The following is a 25,740-nucleotide window of genomic DNA, read 5'->3' as shown; positions in this document are numbered from 1 at the left end:
ATGACGGCTCGCTCTGGTCCCCAGGAAAACAGTAAGTCGTACAAACTGGTTATATTATCTTTGTGTGGAGAAACTAAGATCTTGTTGTCTGACGCGGTTTCCCAACCGAAGTGAATAAAGCGGAAAAGTCAAAACAATTTTTTAACAACTATTGACGTCACAATTGACGCTTTGTACCAAAATGACATTTATTTGAGAACGTGTATTATGACGTCATAACCTTTACATAATGAAACGCCAGTAAAAATGGGCTTACGTAAGAGTTGGAATATTACATGACAAACTCAAGGAGAAAGATACTAGACCTCGTAGCGTAAGGGTTTGTTGGAAGCTAAATTTCCCGAACTAAAAGCACGTCTGTAAACTTAACAACAATCAGTTTACGAGGAACCTCAGCGAAGCGCGGAGAAAGAGAAGTTGTCACAATTACGTTCTGAGCTTAGAGGAATGAAGATTGTGCTGGTGGTACAGGGTTTGGTTATCGCAGCAGCTCTCGCTCTGGTAAGTTTCATATCAGCAAGAAATTAGCTTTGCGTCATCACTCTATGGGTAAACACAAGTTGGAGCGTAATTAATCAACCGTGTGCTTTGTGAAACGAGATATATTCAATCATGACCAATATGAAAGTTTCGTTTCTGGTTTGGGAGCTAACATAGATCTTGTACGCTTTCACTACTTGGGGTAAATACGAATGGAATAAAACAATGTTTGAAACAAGGTGTTTCTGATTACCGTCAGTTGGTTTATTTTTTTAATTTGTGAAAAATCGATTTCTCGTACAACATACGTCATCATCAGTTTCTGCAAACAAAATGCATTAAAACACACGAAGCTACATGTACCTAAAATAAGAAAACAAATTAAAATAAAACTGAAATGGTGAACACCATCTCCCCTCATACCATTGCATCTACACAACTGTTAACTTCACTGCAGTGCAAGGCCCTCTAACACGGGAGACAGAAAGATAAGAGAGTGCGAATCAAAACAATGACGACCCGCAGGACGAACGCACGACGTTATTGAACAACATTAAAACAATGGTAAAATATGTTCTCCATCCATAAAATACAACATCAAGCAAAACTGCCAGCAATTGCTTATGAATTCGGGGGGAATCATTTTTTAAATTTTTATTTAAACTTGGGTGCGGTTCAACCATTTGGCTTCGCACACATCCAGTCCTTTGGCCATGGGCTGTTCCACAAATACCACCGAAAAACAACTTGAAATGCTTATGCGCGTTCGTTCCGGATGATGCGCGTTTGCAAAATGATGGCGCAGAGCCGTTTTGTCGTTGCTTCTCAACTTGCCTTTGGTTGAATTCCAAAAATGTCGCCCAAGGAGGGGGGTCGTTTGTAAACGATTTGGGCCTGGCTCTTTAATTGCGCTTCTTTTTGTGTGAGCTTGAGAACCTGAGGAAATGCTGTACCCCAAGTTCTGTCTTTCGTTGTTGCGGCGCAAGCGGAATGCTTCACCGAGGACAATCAACTTGTCCTGCAAACGAACTGCAACGACCCTCCTGGTAGCTACCCTTGTGGGCGGTTCGCATTGGGCGGTCACCATGGTAACTACATATCCATGGTTAATGAAACGACAACATTAACAACAATAGCAGGCAAACAATATAAACTGCTTCAACATGTAACGTGTGCGAGTTTCAACATTGATGTTGCGACGTGCACAACATGTCATGAACAATACGTTGGCAAAACCAAAAATAAATTTTCAACAAGATGGACACAACACAGATTAGAATTTAACCAAAGGCAAGTTGGGAAGCAACGACAAGGCGGCTCTGCGCCACCATTTTGCAAACGCTCACCCACCGGCAGGAACGCGTTTAAGCATTTCAAGTTGTTTTTCGGTGGTATTTGCGGAACAGTCCATGGCCAAAGGACTGGATGTGTGCGAAGCCAAAATGGCTGAACCGCACCCAAGTTTCAATAAACATTTAAAAAATGATTCCCCCCGAATTCATAAGCAATTGCTGGCAGTTTTGTTTGGTGTTGCGTTTTATGGATGGAGAACATCTTTTTTCATTGTTTTAATGTTGTTCAATGACGTCGTGCGTTCATGCTGCGGGTCGTCATTGTTTTGATTATCTTTCTGCCTCCGGTGTTAGGGGGCCTTGCACTGCAGTGAAGTTAACAGTTGTGTAGATGCAGTGGTAGGGGACATTGTGTTCACCATTTCAGTTTTATTTGTTTGCTTATTATTGGTACATGTAGCTTCGAGTGTTTTAATGCATTTTATTTGCAGAAACTGATGATGACGTATGCTGTAGGCGAAAATCAATTTTTCACAAATTAAAAAAATAAACCAACTGACGGTAATCAGAAACACTTGGTTTCAAACATTTGCTATCGGTTAATTGCTGTCGTGTTTTAAGACTGTGCAACATCAGGGGCTAGATTCTGTTCATTTTAGAGATCACGGAATAAAACAAATTATTTTTCAGGGTTTGATTCAGATCTTCGTGACCAATGGTAGGAAAATATGAGAATTTATGAGATTGTGAAAGCTGACACTTAAATACAAAGGAAGTTATAATTACTTTAAACAAAGAATTAAATATTACCGGTTTTGTAATAAAAATATTTCCCCTTTTCGTTAACGATCGCACTTTCAGGTCAAGTTTCGAGTTGCAGGAAATTCAGACCCAACAGACTGACCTGGTGGATATTCAAAGTAAAATATCTTTCTTTAGCGCCACCTTTTGGCCTTATCATCGCCACCTAGTGATTACTAGTACAGCTATCCAGTTACCGACTACATTAATGACCTTTGTGTATACAGTATATCTTACAACTTAACTAATACCAGGAAAAAAAATACAACCGAACCATACTAAGAAAACCCGGTGAAGTTTTTTTACACTGGTGCAAAATTACATGTGAGTGCAGGAAACCGATGAAAACAAAGGGATAGAAGGGGTGCGTTGTGTGCATAAACAACACAGATAATCAAAGAAAACGTGAAGAAAAGTATCAATATGTGGTTTTCCTCCATACGATGTTGGGAAAAAATTATGTTGTATTTTTTGAGAAGGTCCGCACAGTAAATAACATCAGGCACTTTATAAATTTCGATGAATAACACAAAGACGCACTGACCTGGACTAGTCTAAAAAATACCTTGTTTTGTTTCTTAAGAGTTATATCAGAAAAACATGCATGTTTTCAGGCCAACTCAAAAAAGACAAAAACCAAACGATCCAAGAAATGCAGACCGATTACATTGGAGTTCATGGTAAGGGTAATGTTAGTGACGTAAAACATGTCAACGTTAACGTAAGTTTTATTCACAGAGTTGTCGAACAGAGTGGATCAACTGCAGAGTGAACAGAACCGCACATCTAACAGTTAAGTTCATGCACTTAACATTCAATGTCAACTCACACATCGAACATTATATTCACAGAGTTGTCGAACAGAGTGGATCAACTGCAGAGTGAGCAGAACCGCACATCTAACAGTTAAGTTCATGCACTTAACATCCAACGCCCACTCACACATCGAACATTATATTCACAGAGTTGTCGAACAGAGTGGATCAACTGCAGAGTGAGCACAACCGCACATCTAACAGTTAAGTTCATGCACTTAACATCCAATATCCACTCCAACATCTAACATTTTATTCACAGAGTTGTCGAACAGAGTGGATCAAATGCAAAGTGAGCAGAACCGCACATCTAACAGTTAAGTTCATGCACTTAACATCCAACGCCCACTCACACATCGAACATTATATTCACAGAGTTGTCGAACAGAGTGGATCAACTGCAGAGTGAGCAGAACCGCACATCTAACAGTTAAGTTCATGCACTTAACATCCAATATCCACTCCAACATCTAACATTTTGTTCACAGAGTTGTCGAACAGAGTGGATCAAATGCAAAGTGAGCAGAACAGCACATCTAACAGTTAAGTTCATGCACTTAACATCCAATGTCCACTCACACATCGAACATTATATTCACAGAGTTGTCGAACAGAGTGGATCAACTGCAAGGTCAACTGAGTAACACTTCCAACAGTTGAGTTTTGTTTTATTTAAATATAAATCTCACATATGTGTCAAATTCTGAAAACCTTTGCCCGTAAGTCACGTCATTACTCGCTTCTGCCCCTAGTGGTGTAGATTGGTGAGATATCTACACCACTAGGGGCAAAAGCGAGTCATGACGTGAGTTACGGGCAAAGGTATTGGCATACCCAACATATACGTCATCACGTGCGAATCAGAGAGGGTTCCATCTGGCACCGGTATATTCTGGTCATAATGCAGGTCGTGCAAGTATTGTGGGGTTTTCACCGCCTACTTGCTTGTAAATGAGTTTAACTCAATACTTCTACCAATCTGATGAGTTTTAGCCGTCTGCAGATCTCTGGAATCTCATATATGCTGTTTCACGGGATTCCTGTAAGACTTCAGATCTTAAAGGTCGCCAATATATCAGATCGGGAGAAGAAGTTTACTGTGAAGATGGATGGCAGGTATTGATACTGTGGTAAATATCACTAACACAGGGGTGGGCAATCCCTGGCACCAGCGCTATGTTGGGTAAGCGAGGTTATTATGCACGACAAGTAATTTACGATTTCACATTACAATATTTAACCATACGCCCGGGATTGTGTTGTTTATAAAGGTCAGGAAATTACACACGAAAGTGAAAAGTCATACATTGACATGGAGGTCATCTAACTTTTTTAGACCAATTCACCGAAAATCAGTGTCAAGTGTTTTACTTGATAAATACCAGGTGTTCCAGCGTCGTTATGATGGATCTGTTAGTTTCGATAGAGATTGGGTGGATTACAAGAACGGGTTTGGGGATCTATCAACAGAATTTTGGATGGGTTTGTATTCCAATAAAGCAATCCTTAACCAAGTACAAATGTTGCAAAACTTTGATTATGGTTTGTTTTAGTTTAAAATGTACCGCTGGCATAAAATATAAGTGCTGTATTTTACGACGTTTCGTCTGCCATTCAGTGAGACTTCATCAGGTATTGATGCCGCAATTTCAAAGTAAACTGCACTAAAACATTCAGGGGCACAAAAAAGAAAAAAGGACACGTTGACACCGCTTGTCAGATCACGTGACAGAGGCAAAACACGAAACACTGCGGGAGGCGCAACAGTTACAACAAATTGTTATAAACTGCAGGAAAGTAAACACATTGTTCTTTGTCGTTGACGCATCCACTGTTTTTGTGAATGTGAAGCGACTCAAGAATGCTAAAATAATCGCTCCTTTTGTTGAGCAATAGTCCGCACCATGTGAAAAACTCACTCGAGTTTGCGGTCGAGGTACGGAGCTTAGGAGTGGCGCAACATGACAGCATGGTATCCTTTGATGTGGTGTCATTGTTCACCAATGTACCGGTATCCCTATCAATCACCACTGTTATGGCACGCTCAAAATATACTGGCAATAACCCGTAAGGATGAAACGCCCACTAGCGGAGCAGTTGTTATTCCCTTCGTCCCTGGCCTTAACGAAACATTGCGAAGATTGATGTCGGATTAGGCATTAAAATCTATACTAAGCCCCATACAACGCTTGGCAATGTAATTTCACGACCCATTGCTACGGAGGCTTCCGAGCCAAAGGGAATGGTCTGTTTAATACCATGCAAATATTGCGATGGTATTTACATCGGCGAAACTAAAAGGGCCTTTAAGACGCGACTGAAAGAGCATCGCCGTGATGTCGCATCGAAAGATGCCAGCAAGACTGCGTTGGCCAAGCATGCGGTGACACTGCGACACGAAGTTGCCTTCGATAAAGCCCTTTCCAAGTTCTGGAAAAGGAGTTGGACCACACCAAGCGGCTCTTTCTTGAGTCGTTTCACATTCACAAAAACAGTGGATGCGTCAACGACAAACAACACTGTGTCTACTTTCCGGCAGTTTATAACAATTTGTTGTAACTGTTGCGCCTCCCGCAGTGTTTCGTGTTTTGCCTCTGTCACGTGATCTGACAAGCGGTGTCAACCTGTCCCTTTTTCTTTTTTGTGCCCCTGAATGTTTTAGTGTAGTTTACTTTGAAATTGCGGCATCAATACCTGATGAAGTCTCACTGAATGGCAGACGGAACGTCGTAAAAATACAGCACGTATATTTTATGCCAGAAGAGCGGTACATTTTAAATTGCAATATGCCTGTGGCAGCAACAGGAGTTTCAGCTTTGTTTTAGGTTGAATACATTTACTGAACACATTGTTATAACTTGTACACACCCAGTTAAATATACAGGCCAACCAAGCAAAACGTTTCAAGCAAGCTACGTAACAATCCTAGAGTCACTATAACAGTATCAGTTAATTCAATTTAAATTCCAGTGTTTTCAGCAATATTATTACAACCAACAAATTTTATCAGGTTTGGAGAAACTGCATCAAATCACCAGTGCGTCCACTAGATGTCGCCTTCGTGTTGACCTTCAGGATTTTTCCGGGGGTCAAGGATTTGCCGAGTATAGGTAAGACTATGACGTATTTTACGTTTTCAATTTAATGCCATTGTTCCAACGATAATTTACCTGATGCTGCCAGGTCGTCATAACTAACAAAATCTTAAAAGTCATTAGGGAAATACCCTCCTTATTACGTCAGATTCCCAAAATTCGTGTTTGAAGTTTGAAGCAACACAGAATATTCTTGCTGTGTTTCAATGCATTTACTCGGTTCGGAATAATTATGAAAACAAAAAGTTTAGATACCGCACACACATAGGGATGGTAATCAACTCGTAACGACCCCACATCACCGCTTTTGAGGTTTGCGCGATCGCTTGGTCGCGGATTTCCAGGACCGAGCTCAGTGGGGCTCGGATTGGGTCGAACGTCACCTTTTTGCGCAGTTCAAGCGAAAATGACCACGGTCAAACCGTTTGACAATTGGTTGCAGCAATCCAGTGAATATTAGTGCTGTGTCCCGCATCGATATATGGGATGAAAATGATTATTATATTCTCCAGCTAACACCCATGCATAATCCAGTGTTTGAAATTTCGATTTTCTGCCCAACATGCTCGGCCCCCAATGTTTTGAATGAGGCAACAAAAATCCCGTAATCGCGACGTGTAAGACGCTGACACAACTTGATTGTCAGTGTATAAGTTGTATAGTGTAAACTCTCTGTGTTCTCTTTGCCCACCCCTGCTGGTCGTTGCTTGGTTGATTGGATATTGTTGGGTCTCTATGCAAGAAAATGGGTGTATTGGCCTGCAGAGTTAATTCCTTAGGCCAGTGGTTCTTATCCGGTGGGACATTTAAGGGTTGTAGGTGGATAATTAGTCGGTAACGAAATACACAAAAGTATTTGGAAAAGAAATATAATGATATGTATTCACTGTGTGTTGAACACTTATTGGTAATTGGTAATGCCATGCGGTAGAAAAAGTTAAAAAAGTATAACAGATATAACGAAAATACAATAATTAAATTCTTAGTTAAAAAATGTAAATACCAGTGGGAAATAAGGATTCCGTTTACACTGGAAGTGGGAAATGACATAAAAAAGGTTAAGAACCACTTAAAAAAGGTTAAGGAAAATCTGTTGCCCAGACGAGTTTATGCGGTCGTTGTTGCCCAAGTCCTTGTGGTGAAATCTTGAGTGCCAAGTACTGACCTTTGCCAAAACGTTGCATCTTGACTGGAAAGTTAGAATTATCTGCTTTGTTCTTCAGCTACAATAAAGCCTCCTTGTAATCCTCCAGTCGTTTGTGAACTTAAAGTTGAAAAATAACTGGGTTTCCTTCTCAAAACTACTAATCCCACTCTGTGTTTATTGCTTAGTTGACAAATAATTATCCCACACAACACAACACAATGTATGACACATATCGTTTATTACGTCATAAAGGGTTTTATGTTTAACAATCATTTCCATGAGCAACAAACCAATGTAAACGGATTGATTTAAAACAACAAATTATCCGTTGTTATTTAAATTACTTTGCATTAAATTAAACATTATGACATTGTTGTTTTCAGTAATTTCAGCATTGGCGATGAAGGAAGTTCTTACACAATTACTATATCCGGATATTCGGGGAATATAGGAGATTCTATGGCATATAATGATAATGGGATGAGATTTACAACACGCAACAGAGACCATGATCCGTGAGTAACAATGATACAACGTGTCTGATTATATTTCTGTTTTACTAACGAAGTAAATCGAGTTGTTTAGAAAAAGATGAAATGCATTTCCTCAAATAGTTGATTTTCGTTGACAAAGTTAACCGCCTACCCTAAATCAACAATTGTAAAAATCAATTACTCTGAAACAGGGGGTTGCGTTAAAGTTTTAGTTAAACACAAGTTATAACTGAGTTTAAACAAGTTGTAACACAGAGTTGTTGACAACCGACTTAATTATAATTGCAGGCATCCAGATAACTGTGCTGTGTATTATGGTGGAGCTTGGTGGCATCGTGATTGTACATTTGCCCGCCTCAATGGTCCGTGGTCGAGAACTTCTACTGGTGTCAACACTATGAGTTGGTATTATTGGAAGAGATCATGGAGCGGAATAATGAGTTCTACGATGAAAGTGAAATGCGAATAAATGTTGGGGAGGTTTAAGTGCCGAAAATTAACATTGCGTCGTTAGTTACCATGGCAACATTGTGTTGATTTACAATTATTGACAGACATTGTAAATACTTTCACCTGTTTTGATAAAGGCTTTAAATCGTAAATAACAGGAAAGCAATTAAACCGAACCGAATTTATTTCACAAATCCTTACAATTTTTGTGTTAATAACGAACTTCACCTTTCTGCATTTTTGTTATTATCATGGTATTTGTAGGGCGTTACTTAAAACGTCTACACAAATAATAACACTGCCGTATATCTGACTCCTGATGAAAAGCCTGCTATTAAACCCACAGTCAATCGATCAGTTTAATGCATAATAAACAAGCGGACGAGGATTAACAATAACACGTTACAAACCACGCGTACAAAAAGTTTGTGTCCTATATGTCCTTTGTCCTCTTTCCCTTCAAAACACAACATAATAATTGCAATTATGACGTCGACAGTACCTATTATTACATTTTGTGCGTTTCGGATGCCACTTCTTCCATAGAATTATGTCAATGCGTCAATTAGATATTGACAACATATTCCGTTTTATCATTCCTTGTATATCATGTCGTTGTTGTAATATCGCATGCAACCGTTTCCATGCTTTATGTTGATAATCCATGTAAATACAAACATTGATCCATCAGATTTGACGGTTGATTCTGATTCGAGGATGTCAGTAAATTTGATTCAGTTCAGTTTGGCTTTCTCTGATAAACCCCAAAAATGCAGTCACGCCAATTCACCGCAAATATTTACAGAAATGCGCGGATATCGCGGCGCCATTTCACCGACTTATGTAAAAGGTTTAATGTGAGGGTAAATTGTGTAACAGGGTTTCTTGTCAACACCCAGGTCCTCATTGCAGACCAAATGAAGACGTCACGACCGTTGGCATTCGAATGGCGTCTGTCACGTGTTTCATTTGTGTTGTTGTTTTTGTCTGTTCAGTTACCTGCCTCCCTCCGCGCACACCTTGCTGCAACTCATTCTTACTTGGCACTGATGATGAACACAGTGGTGTTTGAAACGTTTGCTTCGGCATGAGTAGCATACTAGCTTTGGCTTTCCTTTACAAATCATTTTCTTGTCACCCCCAAGGTTAGACCTTATACACTCTTGTGTAATAACCAAACTTAACACAGCAGTTTGTGGAGGACACAGACGCGTCTGATGCGTCTGCCGGATGCATTACATGGAAGAATGTAGATGGCATGGAGAGAGTGAAGTTTTGTAGAATTGATTCCTAAACCCGAAATTAACTACTCAATAAATAGAATTTCTAGCCACCAAAAACCAAGGGTCATGACGTCAGTTTCAGGCCTCAAAATATGAATTTCTTTTCGATCCCAATTCAGGGTTTGTTTCTTTTTTGAAACCGAGCGACAGTGAAACAATAGCAGTAATTGGAACGTAACAATAAGCAATTGTGACATCACAGGCCTCAACTGGCTTGCCGCAGACATACAAGGAACTGTGTTTATAAAACAACCAAATCGAAGAAGCAATAAATTGATGCAAATGTACAATAAATAATATTAGACCGATAACAATGATAAAAGATAGGCAGTCTTAAGGATAAAAGGGTTAACAACAATAGGTACGAAAGCGGTTGGAATATTTCATGTTACGTGGTGACGTCGGGTGAGGTTCATGATTGCGGCGAAAAATTGTGAAATAATATTGAAATTACAAATCACAAGTTGAAATGCCATGAGTGGGACTGACAACTTTATCGCTGGTAGTGATTTCTAGGGTTATGGAATTTGGTTTCCCGAAAACAAAATAGACAGAAGGATCACCAAGTGCTTCAGGACAAGAAAGAATATGACTAGCGAAAAAAACATGTGAAAGTGGCAAAACAAATGAAAATCGTCACTGCAAGGTTTAAACACTGAAGCGGAGTATTGAGAGTGGGTGTAAGCGTATATGCCGAAACTATAAGATACATGATCCTGTAAATAAACCTTATTGGACGTGAAAGACTTGGAACATCTCGCGAGCTCGTTCGGGTACAACGACACCATGGTTAACTCTGTGGATCCTCCTAACCGACGAAAGTTTTTGCTGAGTAATGTCACAAAAACATGCATCGGCGAAGGTAATATTGTGTGGTAATGTGGAAGCCATTGATATAGATCGCTGTGGTCCATATGGTGACCCTGTGGAAAACCCCTGATCTTAACATTCAAGTTTGTGGCTAGAACGACAAATACTAAAGTTTCGTTAAAATCTGAACGCAATAAAATTGCTCGTTGTCAACTTTCAATGCTTTCGGCGGAAGAGGGCGGTGACGTAAGCTCGCATGAGTTTCACAATCTCGTTAACTTGTTCTGCGGTGAAGGAAATATCCCCTCTTGACTCGGTCTGAAGTCTGAAAACATTCGCAGATCCCGCTCCGAAAGACTGGATCCTGAGAGGAAGACACAATAACATGTTCAACTCAAGGAATGTAGCTGGAAAATCTTGTTTAATTGTTTGGAACAGTGGTTCTGAGACTTTTCAAACGTCAGAGCCGAATTCGAAACCGGCCGCAGCAAACCCGAAACCCTATTTGAAAACTTTTTTTGTAAGTGGGCATTTGACCGAATCAAACATTTGGGCCGTAGTTTACCAACAATTTTGTTTTCTGACGCCAAATAAACTGCAGGGAAATATGGACTCCACGTTACCCCACTACTATGGGAAACAACGATTTATCAAGTGGCAAAATCATTGCGCCGGATCATTTTGTCTCGGGATTTTACCAGTGTGGGATTTGACGTGACAGAATGTAACAGCCAAAATTGGAGACTACAAAAAACACTTCAGAACAGAAGCAAAGTGCATTTTTTGAGGTTAAACACAAGGCTATAACATGCCGAATTAGCAAAGTGTCATTATATGATGGTTGGCTCCTGTGTCTAATATAATAATACATGTCTCTTTTATATATTTTTACTGTTGTCGGATTGAGAAGTAATGCGAGGCAGCATCTATCTCTGCATGTTATTCCCAACCACAATTCGGGATTTACATGTTTTGCAAACAGTTTTCTGTTATTCTTCACTTGATTTTGTGACGTTTCCTAATGGAATTTTCTTATATTGAGCCACCTATACAACCTTAACACATCTTATTTTAGTACAAACTTGTTTTTGGGCGGATATTCCGCAATTGTTTAGTGGTTTGAAGAATTGGTTTGTCTGCTTTGTGTCACACCAGAGGTTTACGCAGGATATCCAGGGTTCAATTCTCGGTGTGGCCAAAGAAACATTCGAATCGTGTAGCGTCCCCCATTTAAGACAAAAAAATCTGAGGTTCGAATCCCATGCAGTGTGACCAAAAACAGATGTTTGTTGTTTTATCATTGCATGGGTTCGTTTGCAAAATTGCTTCGACATAACATCACACATCAAGCGAATTACAATGTTATCAATTGGTTGGAATATGTTACAATTTTCGCCCTTGATATTTACGCCGGAAGCGTTTCACCCTTGTGCTACAGCAACTCTTTTTAAACAAATTCATACACAAAATTGTTGCAATTTATAAAAAGACATGTTGCAAGCACCGAGTGATGAAGGAGGTGGTTTCAGTCGCTATAATCATGAGGATATTCGAAACCTTTGGTGAAAGTTTTCCCCGTGGTGTTGTTTGGCAAAACTCGTGCTCGCATTTGACAATACCAACTATACCTGTAGGCTTGTGTCCTATAACAACGTTGTGTGGTTAGAAGAATTGTGTTGTTTGGTTTATATCCCCCCAGCGTTTCAACAGGGGATATCCATCAGTGACACGAGATTCTTTCCGCACGTCGTGTCAATGGGAAAACAACGACGTATCAGGTGGCAAAATCACTGCGCAGGATCATTTTGTCTCGTGATTTAACCAGTGTGAGATTTAACGAGACAGAATGTAACAGCCAAAATTGGAGACTACAAAAATCATATCAGAACAAAAGCAAAGTGCATTTTTATAGGTTAAACGCAAGACTATAACATGCCGAATTAGCAAAGTGTCATTATATGATGGTTGGCTCCTGTGTCTAATATAATAATACATGTCTCTTTTACATATTTTTACTGTTGTCGGATTGAGAAGTAATGCGAGGCAGCATCTGTCTCTGCATGTTATTCCCAACCACAATTCGGGATTTACATGTTTTGCAAACAGTTTTCTGTTATTCTTCACTTGATTTTGTGACGTTTCCTAATGGAGTTGTCTTATATTTAGCCACCTATACAACCTCAACACATCTTATTTTAGTACAAACTTGTTTTTGGGCGGATATTCCGCAATTGTTTAGTGGTTTGAAGAATTGGTTTGTCTGCTTTGTGTCACACCAGAGGTTTACGCAGGATATCCAGGGTTCAATTCTCGGTGTGGCCAAAGAAACATTCGAATCGTGTAGCGTCCCCCATTTAAGACAAAAAAATCTGAGGTTCGAATCCCCGGTGTAGCCAAAAAAAGATGTTTGTAGTTTTATCATTGCATGGGTTCATTTGCAAAATTGCGTCGAGCATAACATCACACGGCGAATTACAACGTTTTCAATTGTTTGGAATATGTTACAATTTTTGTTTTAATGTTTACGCCAGAAGCGTTTCACCCTCGTGCTGCAGCACCTCTATTAAACAAATTCATACACAAATTGTTGCTATTTATAAAAAAAAACATGTTGCAAGCACCAAAAGATGAAAGAGATGGTTTCAGTCGCTAAAATCATGAGGATTTTTGAAACCTTGATACAAAGTGTGGAAGGTTTTTCCCACTTGCACTAATGTGCCGTTCCTAATTGAAATATGACGCATGGAATCTATTTTCATAATCGGAAGAATCTTGACATAGACACCGAATATTGACCTTCAATTCTCCATTTATTGTCCTTCAACTTAAATTGATCTGCGGTGCTTGGAATCATGAATGTCGTCAAAGATGGCATTGGAGAAAACCCGTGCTGTTGTTTGGCAAAACTCGTGCTCGCATTTGACAAATACCAACCATAGCTGTGCGATTGTGTCTTGTAAAAACGTTGGTCGGCAATTGTTTTGTGGTGAGGAGGAACTGTTTTGTTTGCTTTATTTCACACCAGCGGTTGACGCTGTCTTCTCTATTGTGTTGCTTTTTGACATGTAACTCGTTGAGGTAAAATTACCACATTGGAATCCACGAGAGTACGGACACGTGATTCTTTTCTGCGTCGTGTCAAATAGCACGACGGTGCGCATTGTCTTATGCTGTAAAATCATTATGCACGGTGGTTGATGTAAGATTTTGTCGCTGTGTATTGAGTTGGAGAAGGTTTAGCTACAAAATGGCATTTGTTTGACTTTTGTCCCTTCTTGCAATAATGTGCCGTTCCTAATTGAAATATTATATACGGAATCTATTTTAATAATCGGAAGAATACGGATATAGACGTCGAATTTTAATATTGACCTTAAATTCTCCATTTAATGTGATTTAACTTAAATTTATACTTGAGCTTGGCAAAATTAGGGTGTTCATAAAAGTGCGTTAAAGCCACGCCGTGTATTTAGTGATGGTATTGCGTGAAATTTGCACCCGTGCTATTGTGTGGCAGTGACATATTTCTTTAAAACGTTGTTCGTAGAAAATTTACAAATAATGAACTGTATGTAATGTGTAAATGAAACAAGTTAGTGCAAATATCAAAGGCCTTGTCACATAGAAGTTCGTCTTGTCTTTGTAGTGTATTGGGCGGGAATTCATCTCGCGATCATCAATTCTTACATTTACTTGTGGGTGAATAAAACGGTTCAAAAATAGGCTGCAGACGTAGCATAAAAAGCTGTATACAGAAGGTCAATGTTTTGACCTACAAGGTCTCATCAGTGCAGCTGGTGTGACTATCAGACGACTTTGCTGACCAAACGGCCAAGCAAAGACTTCCACTTTAAAATGTTTTCATGACAGGTTTGCATCAGTCAGTGACGCCTTACTTATTTTCACGTTTCGTAGTTACTTAGCTTGGTAAAATTAGGGTGTTTATGAAAGTGCGTCAAAGCCACGCCGAGTATATAGAACAGAGTTTGAACTAATAATGAAAGTGGACCGCAAAGAATCTTGCGATAAATTTCGAACCGACATCAGAATAGGCTCGAAAGTGTTTTTTTTTTCAGGGGTAAATAAGTTAAGAAACAATAAAAGAGGTCTAAGGTGAACTTTCATCAAATATTTGTAAGCTAGTGAAGATTAAAATGCTGGACATGTTGAACAGACGTATACATGTCGCTTGAAGGAAAAATCAAAGCATGGCGAATACATGTGCAAGAAAAAAATTAGAGAAATTTTGAAATTGAATATGCCAATAGGTGCAAAAAGTTTTCCAAAGTTTGTGTCGACTGGGCATAAGAAACAGTTCAACTAGACGTGTCGGTGTACTAATTGCCTAAACAATATTGCCTACAAATACACGTCCATTTGCGCGCTTTTTCCTGTTTGGAAAATATAGTATTTGTGAAGCTACATAGTATTGATGAATCATACGAGAAGTGATTTATACATACGTTTTTGTCGCTGTATATTGGGTTCGAGCAAATTTTAAACAGCATGTCATTGGTATAAGACCCATTATACTGCGAGATTTAACGACGCAGAACATAACAGCTAAGATTAGATAATCACAAAAGTGCTGAAATTTTAGAACAGAAGCAATCTGCATTTTCCAGTTAAACGCAAGCCTAATATGCCGAATCAGGCAAGTAATGCAAAGCAACATCTGGCACTGTATGTTATAATTACCAAACAACCAAAGCCAGAATTTTGTTTTGCAAAACAGTTTTCTGTCATTTTGCATTTGAACTGTTATGCCCACACGCTAGTAAAATAAGGATTTCATGAGAAAAGTAGTCTGTCCGATTAAGGACGGGTAAGAAACAAATTGAGATGCAGCCGTATCGTGTAATACCATGAAACACTTGTACGTGAAATAATATGTGTTATATCTGGCGTGTTGCCTTTGTAGTGTATTGGTTGGGTATTCAGCTCGTGATCGTTAATTCTTACATGTATTTGTTGATTACTAAACGGTTTAAAAAATAGGCTACAGAATGTTTCGACGCCAGTTTTGCCTATATAAACTACATCATTATTTACCTCAAAATATATCTTTCACAAAGAGATTTTTTATTTACATATCGGACAGAGAGAAGTGTGAAAGTTTGGCAGTTATTTCTTTATATCTAACTATTGAAATGTTAAACTATGCATTGGGTTTTTCATTTTATGCAGATGTGTTTATGATAAAAGAATGATACTTTTCGGTCGCCTGTTGCTGCTAAGCAGTTCCAAACATCATTTACTCAAAAAATGCTGACGTAATGTGCAAAGAGCACCGAGCGTTTCAATTTTATTATCCTTTATTCTACAAGCCAAACCTATTTTTTGTTATAATTTATTTTATAAATAGCTCCAACCTTCTGCTAATTGCATGTTGGTAAAAATAAGTTATTCCAACAACGAAGAAAGACGTCCAGACATGACTCAAGAAACAAAACGACTGAAAATGTCAATGAAGGGCGCTGGCACGTCGGGTGAGTGGGATTTTTTTAAATGTTAAACATAATTAAATGTTAAATCGCAAGATTTGACAAAGCGTAATCTGTTTTATCAATTGTTGATGTGTTAGGTTTAATGCATCTACTAGTAAACTAGTAGAAAAGTGGTGCCGAATTTAACACATCACTAGTTGGAAATCAACATGCCGGATAATTTTGACTAACCTCTCAAAAAAGATTTTCCAATTGTCGTCGTTAATTGTAGGTTGTTTTTTCAACATTTAAGACATCTCATACAGTAGCTCGAACAAACGTTTACCATATAATGCATAGTATACAAACAAAGTTATGATGTATAGCTATTTGGGTTGTCCACCTCTGTAGTAAATGACACACGCAATACTATTCAGTATCTGACGAAAATTGTTACTCTCTGTATACGTAACAACTTTGTTCCAGCGGAAAGTGGTTTGCCTCTGTCACCTAATGTCACCAGAGAAACCCCGCATGTATTTATCGATCCTGTCAATGATGACTCCCGGTATTCAGTCAACAAAGATTGTCCTGGTTTACTAGTGATATTCAATCATGAAGTACGTTAAAAGGCATAACTTATTTCATTACACTAATTCAGAGACGTGGCCATAAAAATACACTTTTAGGTAAAATGGTAAAATATATAGTGCTATTCTTGTTGCCGGGCATGGTAAATTTAAAGAATTGTTCTTCTGGCATTTTGGATATACAACCAAAATTTTTTCTATAATCCGACATGACTAGAAGCTAGAAGAACAGCTCTTTAAATTGGTAAACTTTATTTGTTTTAGAAATATGAAAACAGTAATCCTGACACTGTTAGAAAAGGAACAAACTGCGATGCTCAGCGATTGGAAGATGTAGCCAATGTTTTGGGGTTTACAGTCCGAACGGAAAAAGATTTAAAAACAGCCAAAATATTTGACATTCTTGACAATTGTTTGTATCTCACTTAATTTTATAAAATACTTTTAAAACTTGCAATGTTCTGCTTTAGGTTCTACTGATAAACAACATAAAAACTACTCGTGTTTTATGTGTGTGTTTTTAACTCACGGAAACCCTGGAGACGACGGTCTTCAACTTGCAGCATATGACAAGCTCTTTGAATTGCAAGATGTTTTGGAACATTTTACTAAAGGAAAGAGCCCAATGTGGTCAGAAAAGCCAAAACTTTTTGTTATTCAAGTAAGAAAATTATGCAGTGTTCAAAAACATACAATAACAAAACAAATACCTCTGTTAAACTCATTTCCAGCAATTTATGCATTAACTAACGTAGGCATGCAGAGGAAAAGCAAGGGAATTGTACAGGCCAGAAGACATGGAGCCAGTTCTAAGGCCAAACGTGGAGAACATTAAAATTATGTCACAGTCACCAGAGGCACACTTTCTTGTTGCTCAATCAACACTTCCAGGTATGCGATGTGGATTTCTATTTAAGAAATAAATGCCAAAGTATATGTTGTTTTGAACCATAAGTGGTAATGTCCGAAACTAAATACGATTTACAAAATCGTAAAAGTATATGTCTTGTGCCAGCAGACTGTAAATCATTACGTTCTTTAACAACTGGCACCTTCTTCATTCAAACTCTTTGCAACTCATTTGAAGAACTAATTTCCAAGGATCAGGAGTTTACCATCGATGAGGTAATTTTTCTTCCTTATATCAAAGAACGCAGTAATGATTCATGCAATGGCATGATTGGCAGAATCGTCCCACTGCACAGGTCCTTACTTGTCGATCAGAGTTATTATATTGAGATCATTAGGTTTACAGGCTTCCAGCAGCCGCTTTATCCCGACAAGTCGGGACAAGATTTAAAAAATCAAGCTCCAATGAGGTGTGAACTTACGACCATGGGCTAACCAGACCCAACGCTTTACCAACTGAACTGGGCTAAAGGAACTATAAAGTGGTTTCACAGGGTATATTGTGGACATGGTGCATTGGTGCACAAGCGCACAATATACGTAGGGGATACCTACCATGATATTCAGACAACACAGTAAAGTTCTATGCAATGGCATGATTGGCCGGATCCTCCCATTGCGCAGGTCCTGGCTTGGCATTCACAGCTATTGTATCGAGATCATTAGGTCAGATAATATTTGTGACGTCAATACCTTAAAGTCGTTTTCCAAGTTTTATTCATACTCTTTGAAATCTTTTTTAGTGGACATTTTGTGCGCATTTTCTTGGGTATGAAAAAACATACAAATGTAAAATAATTTGAAACAATTGTTGCTCTGGTTTAATTTGATATACAATCGAAACTGTTCATTAGGTTCTGTGCAACACTTGCAAAGACATGGCCACCACTTCACTGTATGTCAAAGATAAAGAACTGAAAGAAAAATTCTTCAGAATGCAGATGCCATCCACATCCACCCAATTGACCAAGGAGCTTTACTTCAGAGACGGGTTGGTGTTTACAAAGAATGTTTCACTTTGCAAACTACATTTATTTCTCTATAGGATGAAACCGAATCGAAAATGGAACGTTTTTTTGATACTAATTCAGAAGGTAAAAACTTTTTTGTCTTCACAGACTTTTTTTGTATTTTGTTTTTGTCTTTTGCAGAATTACACAAACGAATTTGGAAATGTTGACGAGGAAAGCCTCATCAATGCTGCAACAAAATTAAAATGCCTTTCCCAAAAACTTTATTTTGATAATAAAGAAGATTTGAACACCAAACTAAGAAGTAAGTGACAAACCCAATGTCAGATGCCAAATTATCTATCGATAAAATATCAAGCTTTGTTAATTTTCGTGCTATTTTTAGGTTTATCCCCTGACCTTCTTGCAAAAACTAACGTGTTTCTCTGTGCATTGCTGATGGAGAGAGACGCATTCAATATTGGAGAAATTTTAGACAGGTTTACTTGGGACAATTGCCCAGAATTAAAGCATCAACCTAAAGTGTTTTTTGTCAAGGTAACGTCCTAAGTTACTTTTATATTTTTATTTGCGATTAAGAGGAAACAAATGTGAAATGTAAAACGGCTCTCTGAAAAATAATCTAGTACAAATAATAGTGCTGTTAATACGTACTTTTCATGATGCAAGGACCCAGAATTTGAGGCTGATGACATTGCTGATGATTTATATGGAGGAAATTCATTTATGAACAAAAACATTCATTTTCCACCAACATTGGTTGATTTTTTGGTTGTGCACTCATCTTCAAGTAAGTTACAACATGGCAAAAAAGTGAAACGTCGTAAGTCACTACAAGTCATAAAATACCGTCATCGTTGTTTAACGAAAGTTGATTGCGGCAGACTCTAATGTTCGTCTTTTGAAAGTGTTAGGATACAGTTAGGAATATTCATAATTTTCATACAAGTTTTCGAATAATTTAGTGCTAAGTTACGTTGTTCATTTAGACTTAATTGTTGTTACTTACACTTGGTTTGCCTTATCTCTTTCAAAGGCGACTATCAAGAAGCGGACAACGGGCATCAATCGTTGTTCATCAGTACCCTATGTGATAATCTGACTGAATTTCAAGATAAACTTGGCATCTTGCAAGTAAATTGTTATATGACTTGCTCCACACCCAGACACTAAACAAGATCTTGTAATTTCCAGACCATGAAAAAAGTCAACTTTACCATGTCGTTGAAGGGGGACAACCAAGTACCGCTTGTTACGTCACACCTCAGGAGTTCTGTGAAACTTGCAGTAATACCCAATGTTGAATGAAAAGTTGAAAATATAGTGATTCAGGGCAATGTTGAGTTATAAGAATGTAGTTTATTTACAAATAACATTAGAAACAATTATGTAATCTTTTTAATCATTACTTTACGCTTAGCTTTAAATGAGCGTTTATCCTAAATATTGCCCGCTACTTATTCAGAATTACTTACAGTTGTAGGTACTTACTGTAAAAAATATGATCGATACTAATATAGCAAGCTTTCCCAGCTTAATCTTAACACACTTGTACAGAAAAATTGTACAAAAATGTTTTGTTATTGCAGCGTCTTTGTGTATGTTATGTAACTCTGTTTAACAAACTTCTAACCAAACACGTGTGTCTTGTAATTAATGTTTCGAAATAAACCAATTCGCTACAGAAAGTAGACTGTGTTTGTAATAAAAAAAATTAACATAACATTTTCCTTTATCCACCAGAATTGCAAATATGTCAGCTTTTGTAGGTGGAAACTTCCATTATAGCAAAGAACAATCAACTGGTTTAAACAGTTGAAAATTTTCGCCTTTATGATTTATACCAGAATCAGTGCCGCCAGGTGTTGTTGCCTTGTAACATCTGTTCACCACAGGTCGTTTGGGCCAGGGGCGCACAACCTTTTTCTGAATGCAGACCGCATCACACGGACTTTATTTCACCAATTGCCGCCAGTGAGTCCAAACTGATAAATTCGCATTTACTTTTGCCTAAAAGTGTACTGAAATGTTATTTTTAACAACCTAAAAAAACATGATTTTATTCTGTTTATAGCGAAGACTGACAAATTCCATAAGTCAAACATCCTAGTAAAACCTGTTAAGTTTTTCACAATGCACGGCCGACAATACAATATAAAGCAAGTGTCCGCATGAGGTCGTACGGCCATATATAGGTTGTATTGAAGTCACCAATTGCGTTGGTGGATTTGTGAAGCTGATTTCGACCGCTGATTGTGATGAGTATTGGAAAGATTTTCTTTGTGTGAGCAAAAATTCAACGTCGGGTGTAAAAGCTACAAACAGAAAAAGATATCTTGGTTATCAAAGGAGTATGAAACGACTGATGTTCATACAAACAAAATTAGTTAAAAAATAGCAGGATAAACAGATAAACCAAAACGTTCCATATCTGATCAATCAGCTACTTTATCGCTAATTCAAAGAAAATGTAATTCAAGCCTAGTGATAAATTGTCATTAGAGTTGTTTTATGTCATATTTCAAAGCTTCGAACCACAAACACCCAAAAAGGAGACTATATTTCTTTGTAACATCGTCTGTTCCGTTCAACGAAACCCAATCCCAACGTTTGCAGCGGCAAATGTTGTACACTGTTTTAACATCATGTCAATGAGTGTTATTAATCGCATTGTCCAATTCCGAAAAGGGCATAGTCATAACCGGGTAAATGAGTATTGGGGATATTAAAACACTCACAGACACAGCCAAATGGACGAGCTATTCACCAGTCTTATCATGGAAATTCATGGCGACCGTTTCAAACCAGTTGTTTTCCGTGTTGCGATGTTCTCCCATTGAGTAACAATATGGAGTCAACGGTCCGTATATTCGCCGCAGACCCCAGCCGCGGTTCCCAGTTCGCCCTATATGGTTTCTGCATTGAGTGGTTGGGTCACTTTACTAGACCAGATTTACCTCAAGTACAATGGTTCTATTTGGTTCCAAGCGCGGTTGCTAATCATGCTGAGCTCGATGACTAGACTATATTTCAAAATTCATGATATTTATTTTCTATGACTAACATTTGGCAAAGAATAATAAACCGCTATTTTGTATTCCATGTCTAATAGAGTACCCCACCTGTTTAACGTGGTAATCGACCGCGGGGTCGCTATGCTCGTATCAGGTTTTCATGCGATAAACTAAAAACGCAAACTTTGCTTGTAGTTTATAGATAGGTCATTGAAAATAGGCGATTGTTGTTGTAATAAGACTCAGAATTAAAGCTACAGTTACGAAATTGAGCGAGTATAGGTCTTATGGAAAACGATAAGGGTGAAATACGATAAAGGCAAACTGTAACAGATTGGCTGATCATATTTCACCCCTATTGTTTTCCACATGACTGATGTGTATGTTGCCTTCATCGAGAGAAAAAGTGTTTGTAAACCATAAAAAGGTTGAAAAACACTGCCATACCAGATGGAAAGGTAGAGGTTTGTTGCTGTATGACTGCAAGACATCAAACAAATATGGGTAAGCAATTGACAATAGGGTACTTCCCCCATGTGGCTGTACGTCGGTCTAGTGAGTGTCATCCGTGTTGAACCGTAGATTGTGCCAGATACATTGCTAATTGACGTAGCTGGGCACAATATAGGTCGATACAACGCCATTGAGACCTAAAATACAGTGTATTCACATAGCAATCACAAAATGTAACCCCGAAGTAATCTAGTGGTTATTCTCCCTGTAACACCGAAATGTTTTGATTGAAACGTGTCATGATGTTCGTTAGTGTATTAAACGTAGTGTAGTGTTTTATATACCACTTGCGAACAATGTGAAATTGTTTTTGTAGCTTTGTTTGTTTGTGTGTGTGCAGGGCGTCGATTTTTTTTCTACGTGTCAAACATCTTCAGAAAAATTATCGTGCGTGTGGAATAGTAAAAATGTCGTATCCGGTAACAAACGCATGAGAACGACCAGGCTTATTTCGATTACAGAATTCTTGTAAGTTTTGCACAAACGAAAACAAGGCTGCAACAAAAGTCATTAAAAAATATGCATTTACTTTCATAGCAACACAACTTCCTAACAGACCAAAATGATTTGACAATCTCCAAGATGATGTCTTTTTAAACCTTAGTATAAAGTAGAAACATCTGAGAAACGAGGGGGTGACCTAGGTCTCCTCTATAGCCCGCGACAAGTGGTTCCACTCCACCAATACATTATCACGTCTTACCCTTTATTCAAATAGAAGCCAGATAATGATTAGTTAGTTATTCAATTAAAAGTTTAATCATATCACAACTTCACCCTGAAAACATGTTGTCCTGAAGACAGGTATGCGCGGATGAATACAAAACACGTCACTAGTTAAAGTTGAACCCGAATCAATCAATCAATCAATCAATCATTTCTTGACAAGTTGCTAGGTGCCCATCGACATCGAGCAACGTCCTACCACGCTCAGTGCAACGGCATTGTAGAAAGAATGCACCGCCAGCTTAAAGCCGCGTTAAAAGCGCCCTTGACAACAAACGATTGGTTTGATCATCTTCCCATTGTATTTTTCGGCATGAGCTCAGCTGTAAAGGAAGACATCGGGTGTTCTGCCGCAGAGTTGGTTTATGGTGCTACACCACAATTGCCCGGCGAGTTTTGCAGGTCTTCGACCGAACCTCAAGATCCAAGGTCGTTTTGTTAAAATTAAGAGATTCAATGCGGGACTTGCGATCGACTCCGACAACCTGGCATCGACATTCTCACTTAAAGGTGCAATTGGGTGGTAACAAACCATTATCATTTGTCGAGCATCGTTCTACAAAAAATGTAATGTTATTTGATTTGCAAAGTTACTAAAAAGATCAGTAAAATTATAGGAACATATCGAAAAATAATTTGTGATTAAGGTTTGGCACTTTGATAAGAGTGCCATATTACTTATTAAATATTTACTTATCCTAAAGCAATGCAAAAACACCTATGTACTTGGAAAGTATGATAAGGACTTGATCTTACTTGGTAGTTATATTGGTACCTTTAACAAGACGTCGAACTGTTTTCTTTAAAATAGAACTTTGAAGGGCACCCGGAGAAACGACGGGATGGGACTGATAAAGATGCACAACGACTACACAAAATTGCTGCAAAATTAGGATTTGTGGCTGAAACATTCAAAGACTTCACAAAAACCAAAATCAAGAAAAAACTTGAAAACTGTAGGATATGGTGGCCTATACATTTTTCCATAAGAAAAAAAAATTCGTTTCGAATTTCGTTTTCCCGAAACAAATTTTGTTTTGAAATAATCAATTTTGTTTCCAAAAGCAAAATTCGAAACAGAGTTCAAAACGAATTTCAGAAAAGGTGGTTATGGTCAAAAACGAAATTCGAAACAAATTTTTTGGAAAAACTTTTTTTTAAAAGTGAATATCGCTTGATGGAAACAAAGAGCTGATATTTAATATAATGACGTCAGTATTCAAAAACATATTTTTGTAAACAAATTTTGTTAACAAATCAAAGACCGTTTTGAAATGCCCAAATTTTGAACTATCAAAAATGAAACTGTAAAAACAAAATTTGTTTTCGAAACAAAATTCGTTTACAAATGCCTTTAGTACGTTACTCACTATGTTGTAAACAGTGGGAAACAAATTATGTTTTCGAAACAAAATTCTTTTACAAATGCCTTTGGATCATTAGTATCTATGTTGCCCATAGCGGAAAACAAAATTCGTTTCCGAAACAAAATGCGTTTACAAATGCCTTTGGATCGTTACTATCTATGTTGCCCATAGCGGAAACAAAATTTGTTTTCGAAACAAAATTCGTTTACAAATGCCTTTGGATAGTTACTATCTATGTTGCGCATAGCGGGAAACAAAATTCGTTTTCGGAACAAAATTCGTTTACAAATGCCTTTGGTTCGTTACTCACCATGATGTCTATACCGGGAAACAAAAATTCGTTTTCGAAACAAAATTCGTTTACAAACGCCTTTGGATCGTTACTATCTATGTATGCCCATAGCGGGAAACAAAATTTGTTTTCGAAACAAAATTCGTTTACAAATGCCTTTGTATCGTTGCTATCTATGTTGCCCATAGCGGGAAACAAAATTCGTTTTCGAAACAAAATTCGTTTACAAATGCCTTTGGATCGTTGCTATCTATGTTGCCCATAGCGGGAAACAAAATTCGTTTTCGAAACAAAATTCGTTTACAAATGCCTTTGGATCGTTACTATCAATGTTGCCCATAGCGGGAAACAAAATTCGTTTTCGAAACAAAATTCGTTTACAAATGCCTTTGGATCGTTACTATCAATGTTGCCCATAGCGGGAAACAAAATTCGTTTTCGAAACAAAATTCGTTTACAAATGCCTTTGGATCGTTACTATCTATGTTGCCCATAGCGGGAAACAAAATTCGTTTTCGAAACAAAATTCGTTTACAAATGCCTTTGTATCGTTGCTATCTATGTTGCCCATACAGGGAAACAAAATTCGTTTTCGAAACAGAATTCGTTTACAAATGCCTTTGGATCGTTGCTATCTATGTTGCCCATAGCGGGAAACAAAATTCGTTTTCGAAACAAAATTCGTTTACAAATGCCTTTGGATCGTTGCTATCTATGTTGCCCATAGCGGGAAACAAAATTCGTTTTCGAAACAAAATTCGTTTACAAATGCCTTTGGATCGCTTCTATCTATGTTGCCTATAGCGGGAAACAAAATTCGTTTTCGAAACAAAATTCGTTTACAAATGCCTTTGGATCGTTGCTATCTATGTTGCCCATAGCGGGAAACAAAATTCGTTTTCGAAACAAAATTCGTTTACAAATGCCTTTGGATCGCTTCTATCTATGTTGCCTATAGCGGGAAACAAAATTCGTTTTCGAAACAAAATTCGTTTACAAATGCCTTTGGATAGTTACTATCTATGTTGCGCATAGCGGGAAACAAAATTCGTTTTCGGAACAAAATTCGTTTACAAATGCCTTTGGTTCGTTACTCACCATGATGTCTATACCGGGAAACAAAAATTCGTTTTCGAAACAAAATTCCTTTACAAACGCCTTTGGATCGTTACTATCTATGTTGCCCATAGCGGGAAACAAAATTCGTTTTCGAAACAAAATTCGTTTACAAATGCTTTTGGATTGTTACTATCTATGTTGCCCAT

At 38.0% G+C, this 25,740-nt stretch overlaps 1 protein-coding gene across 1 annotated transcript; it reads left to right on the top strand.

Annotated features, from left to right (window-relative positions):
* LOC145906348 (uncharacterized) lies at window positions 1-20,106 on the top strand. The gene is made up of 29 exons (XM_082993769.1): window positions 1-31; window positions 380-501; window positions 2,432-2,490; window positions 2,634-2,692; window positions 3,188-3,253; window positions 3,312-3,365; window positions 3,425-3,478; window positions 3,538-3,591; window positions 3,764-3,817; window positions 3,990-4,043; window positions 4,392-4,504; window positions 4,774-4,870; window positions 6,399-6,498; window positions 8,413-8,525; window positions 10,603-10,719; window positions 11,009-11,187; window positions 16,033-16,156; window positions 16,580-16,713; window positions 16,948-17,095; window positions 17,154-17,344; window positions 17,439-17,574; window positions 17,702-17,808; window positions 18,447-18,583; window positions 18,638-18,686; window positions 18,744-18,867; window positions 18,949-19,100; window positions 19,233-19,353; window positions 19,600-19,697; window positions 19,758-20,106. Exons 1-29 carry the CDS (start codon window positions 1-3, stop codon window positions 19,869-19,871), a joined length of 2,961 nt encoding a protein of 986 aa, XP_082849895.1. The 3' UTR covers window positions 19,872-20,106.
* The last annotated feature ends 5,634 nt before the right edge of the window (window positions 20,107-25,740 follow it).

Source organism: Ascidia mentula, chromosome 6 (genome assembly GCF_947561715.1).
Source record: "Ascidia mentula chromosome 6, kaAscMent1.1, whole genome shotgun sequence".
Classification (NCBI taxonomy): domain Eukaryota; kingdom Metazoa; phylum Chordata; class Ascidiacea; order Phlebobranchia; family Ascidiidae; genus Ascidia; species Ascidia mentula.
The sequence above is the reverse complement of the archived record's forward strand: the minus strand, read 5'-3'. Positions and strand labels throughout refer to the sequence as shown.

Bases quoted from the DNA above. Each gene is read 5' to 3' on its own strand.
- LOC145906348 (XM_082993769.1), top strand. From the start codon at position 1: ATGACGGCTCGCTCTGGTCCCCAGGAAAACA. The intron at 3,818-3,989 runs GTTAAGTTCATG...TTATATTCACAG, and splicing joins GCAGAACCGCACATCTAACA to AGTTGTCGAACAGAGTGGAT. The intron at 11,188-16,032 runs GTAAGTGGGCAT...TTTTATAAATAG, and splicing joins CCTATTTGAAAACTTTTTTT to CTCCAACCTTCTGCTAATTG.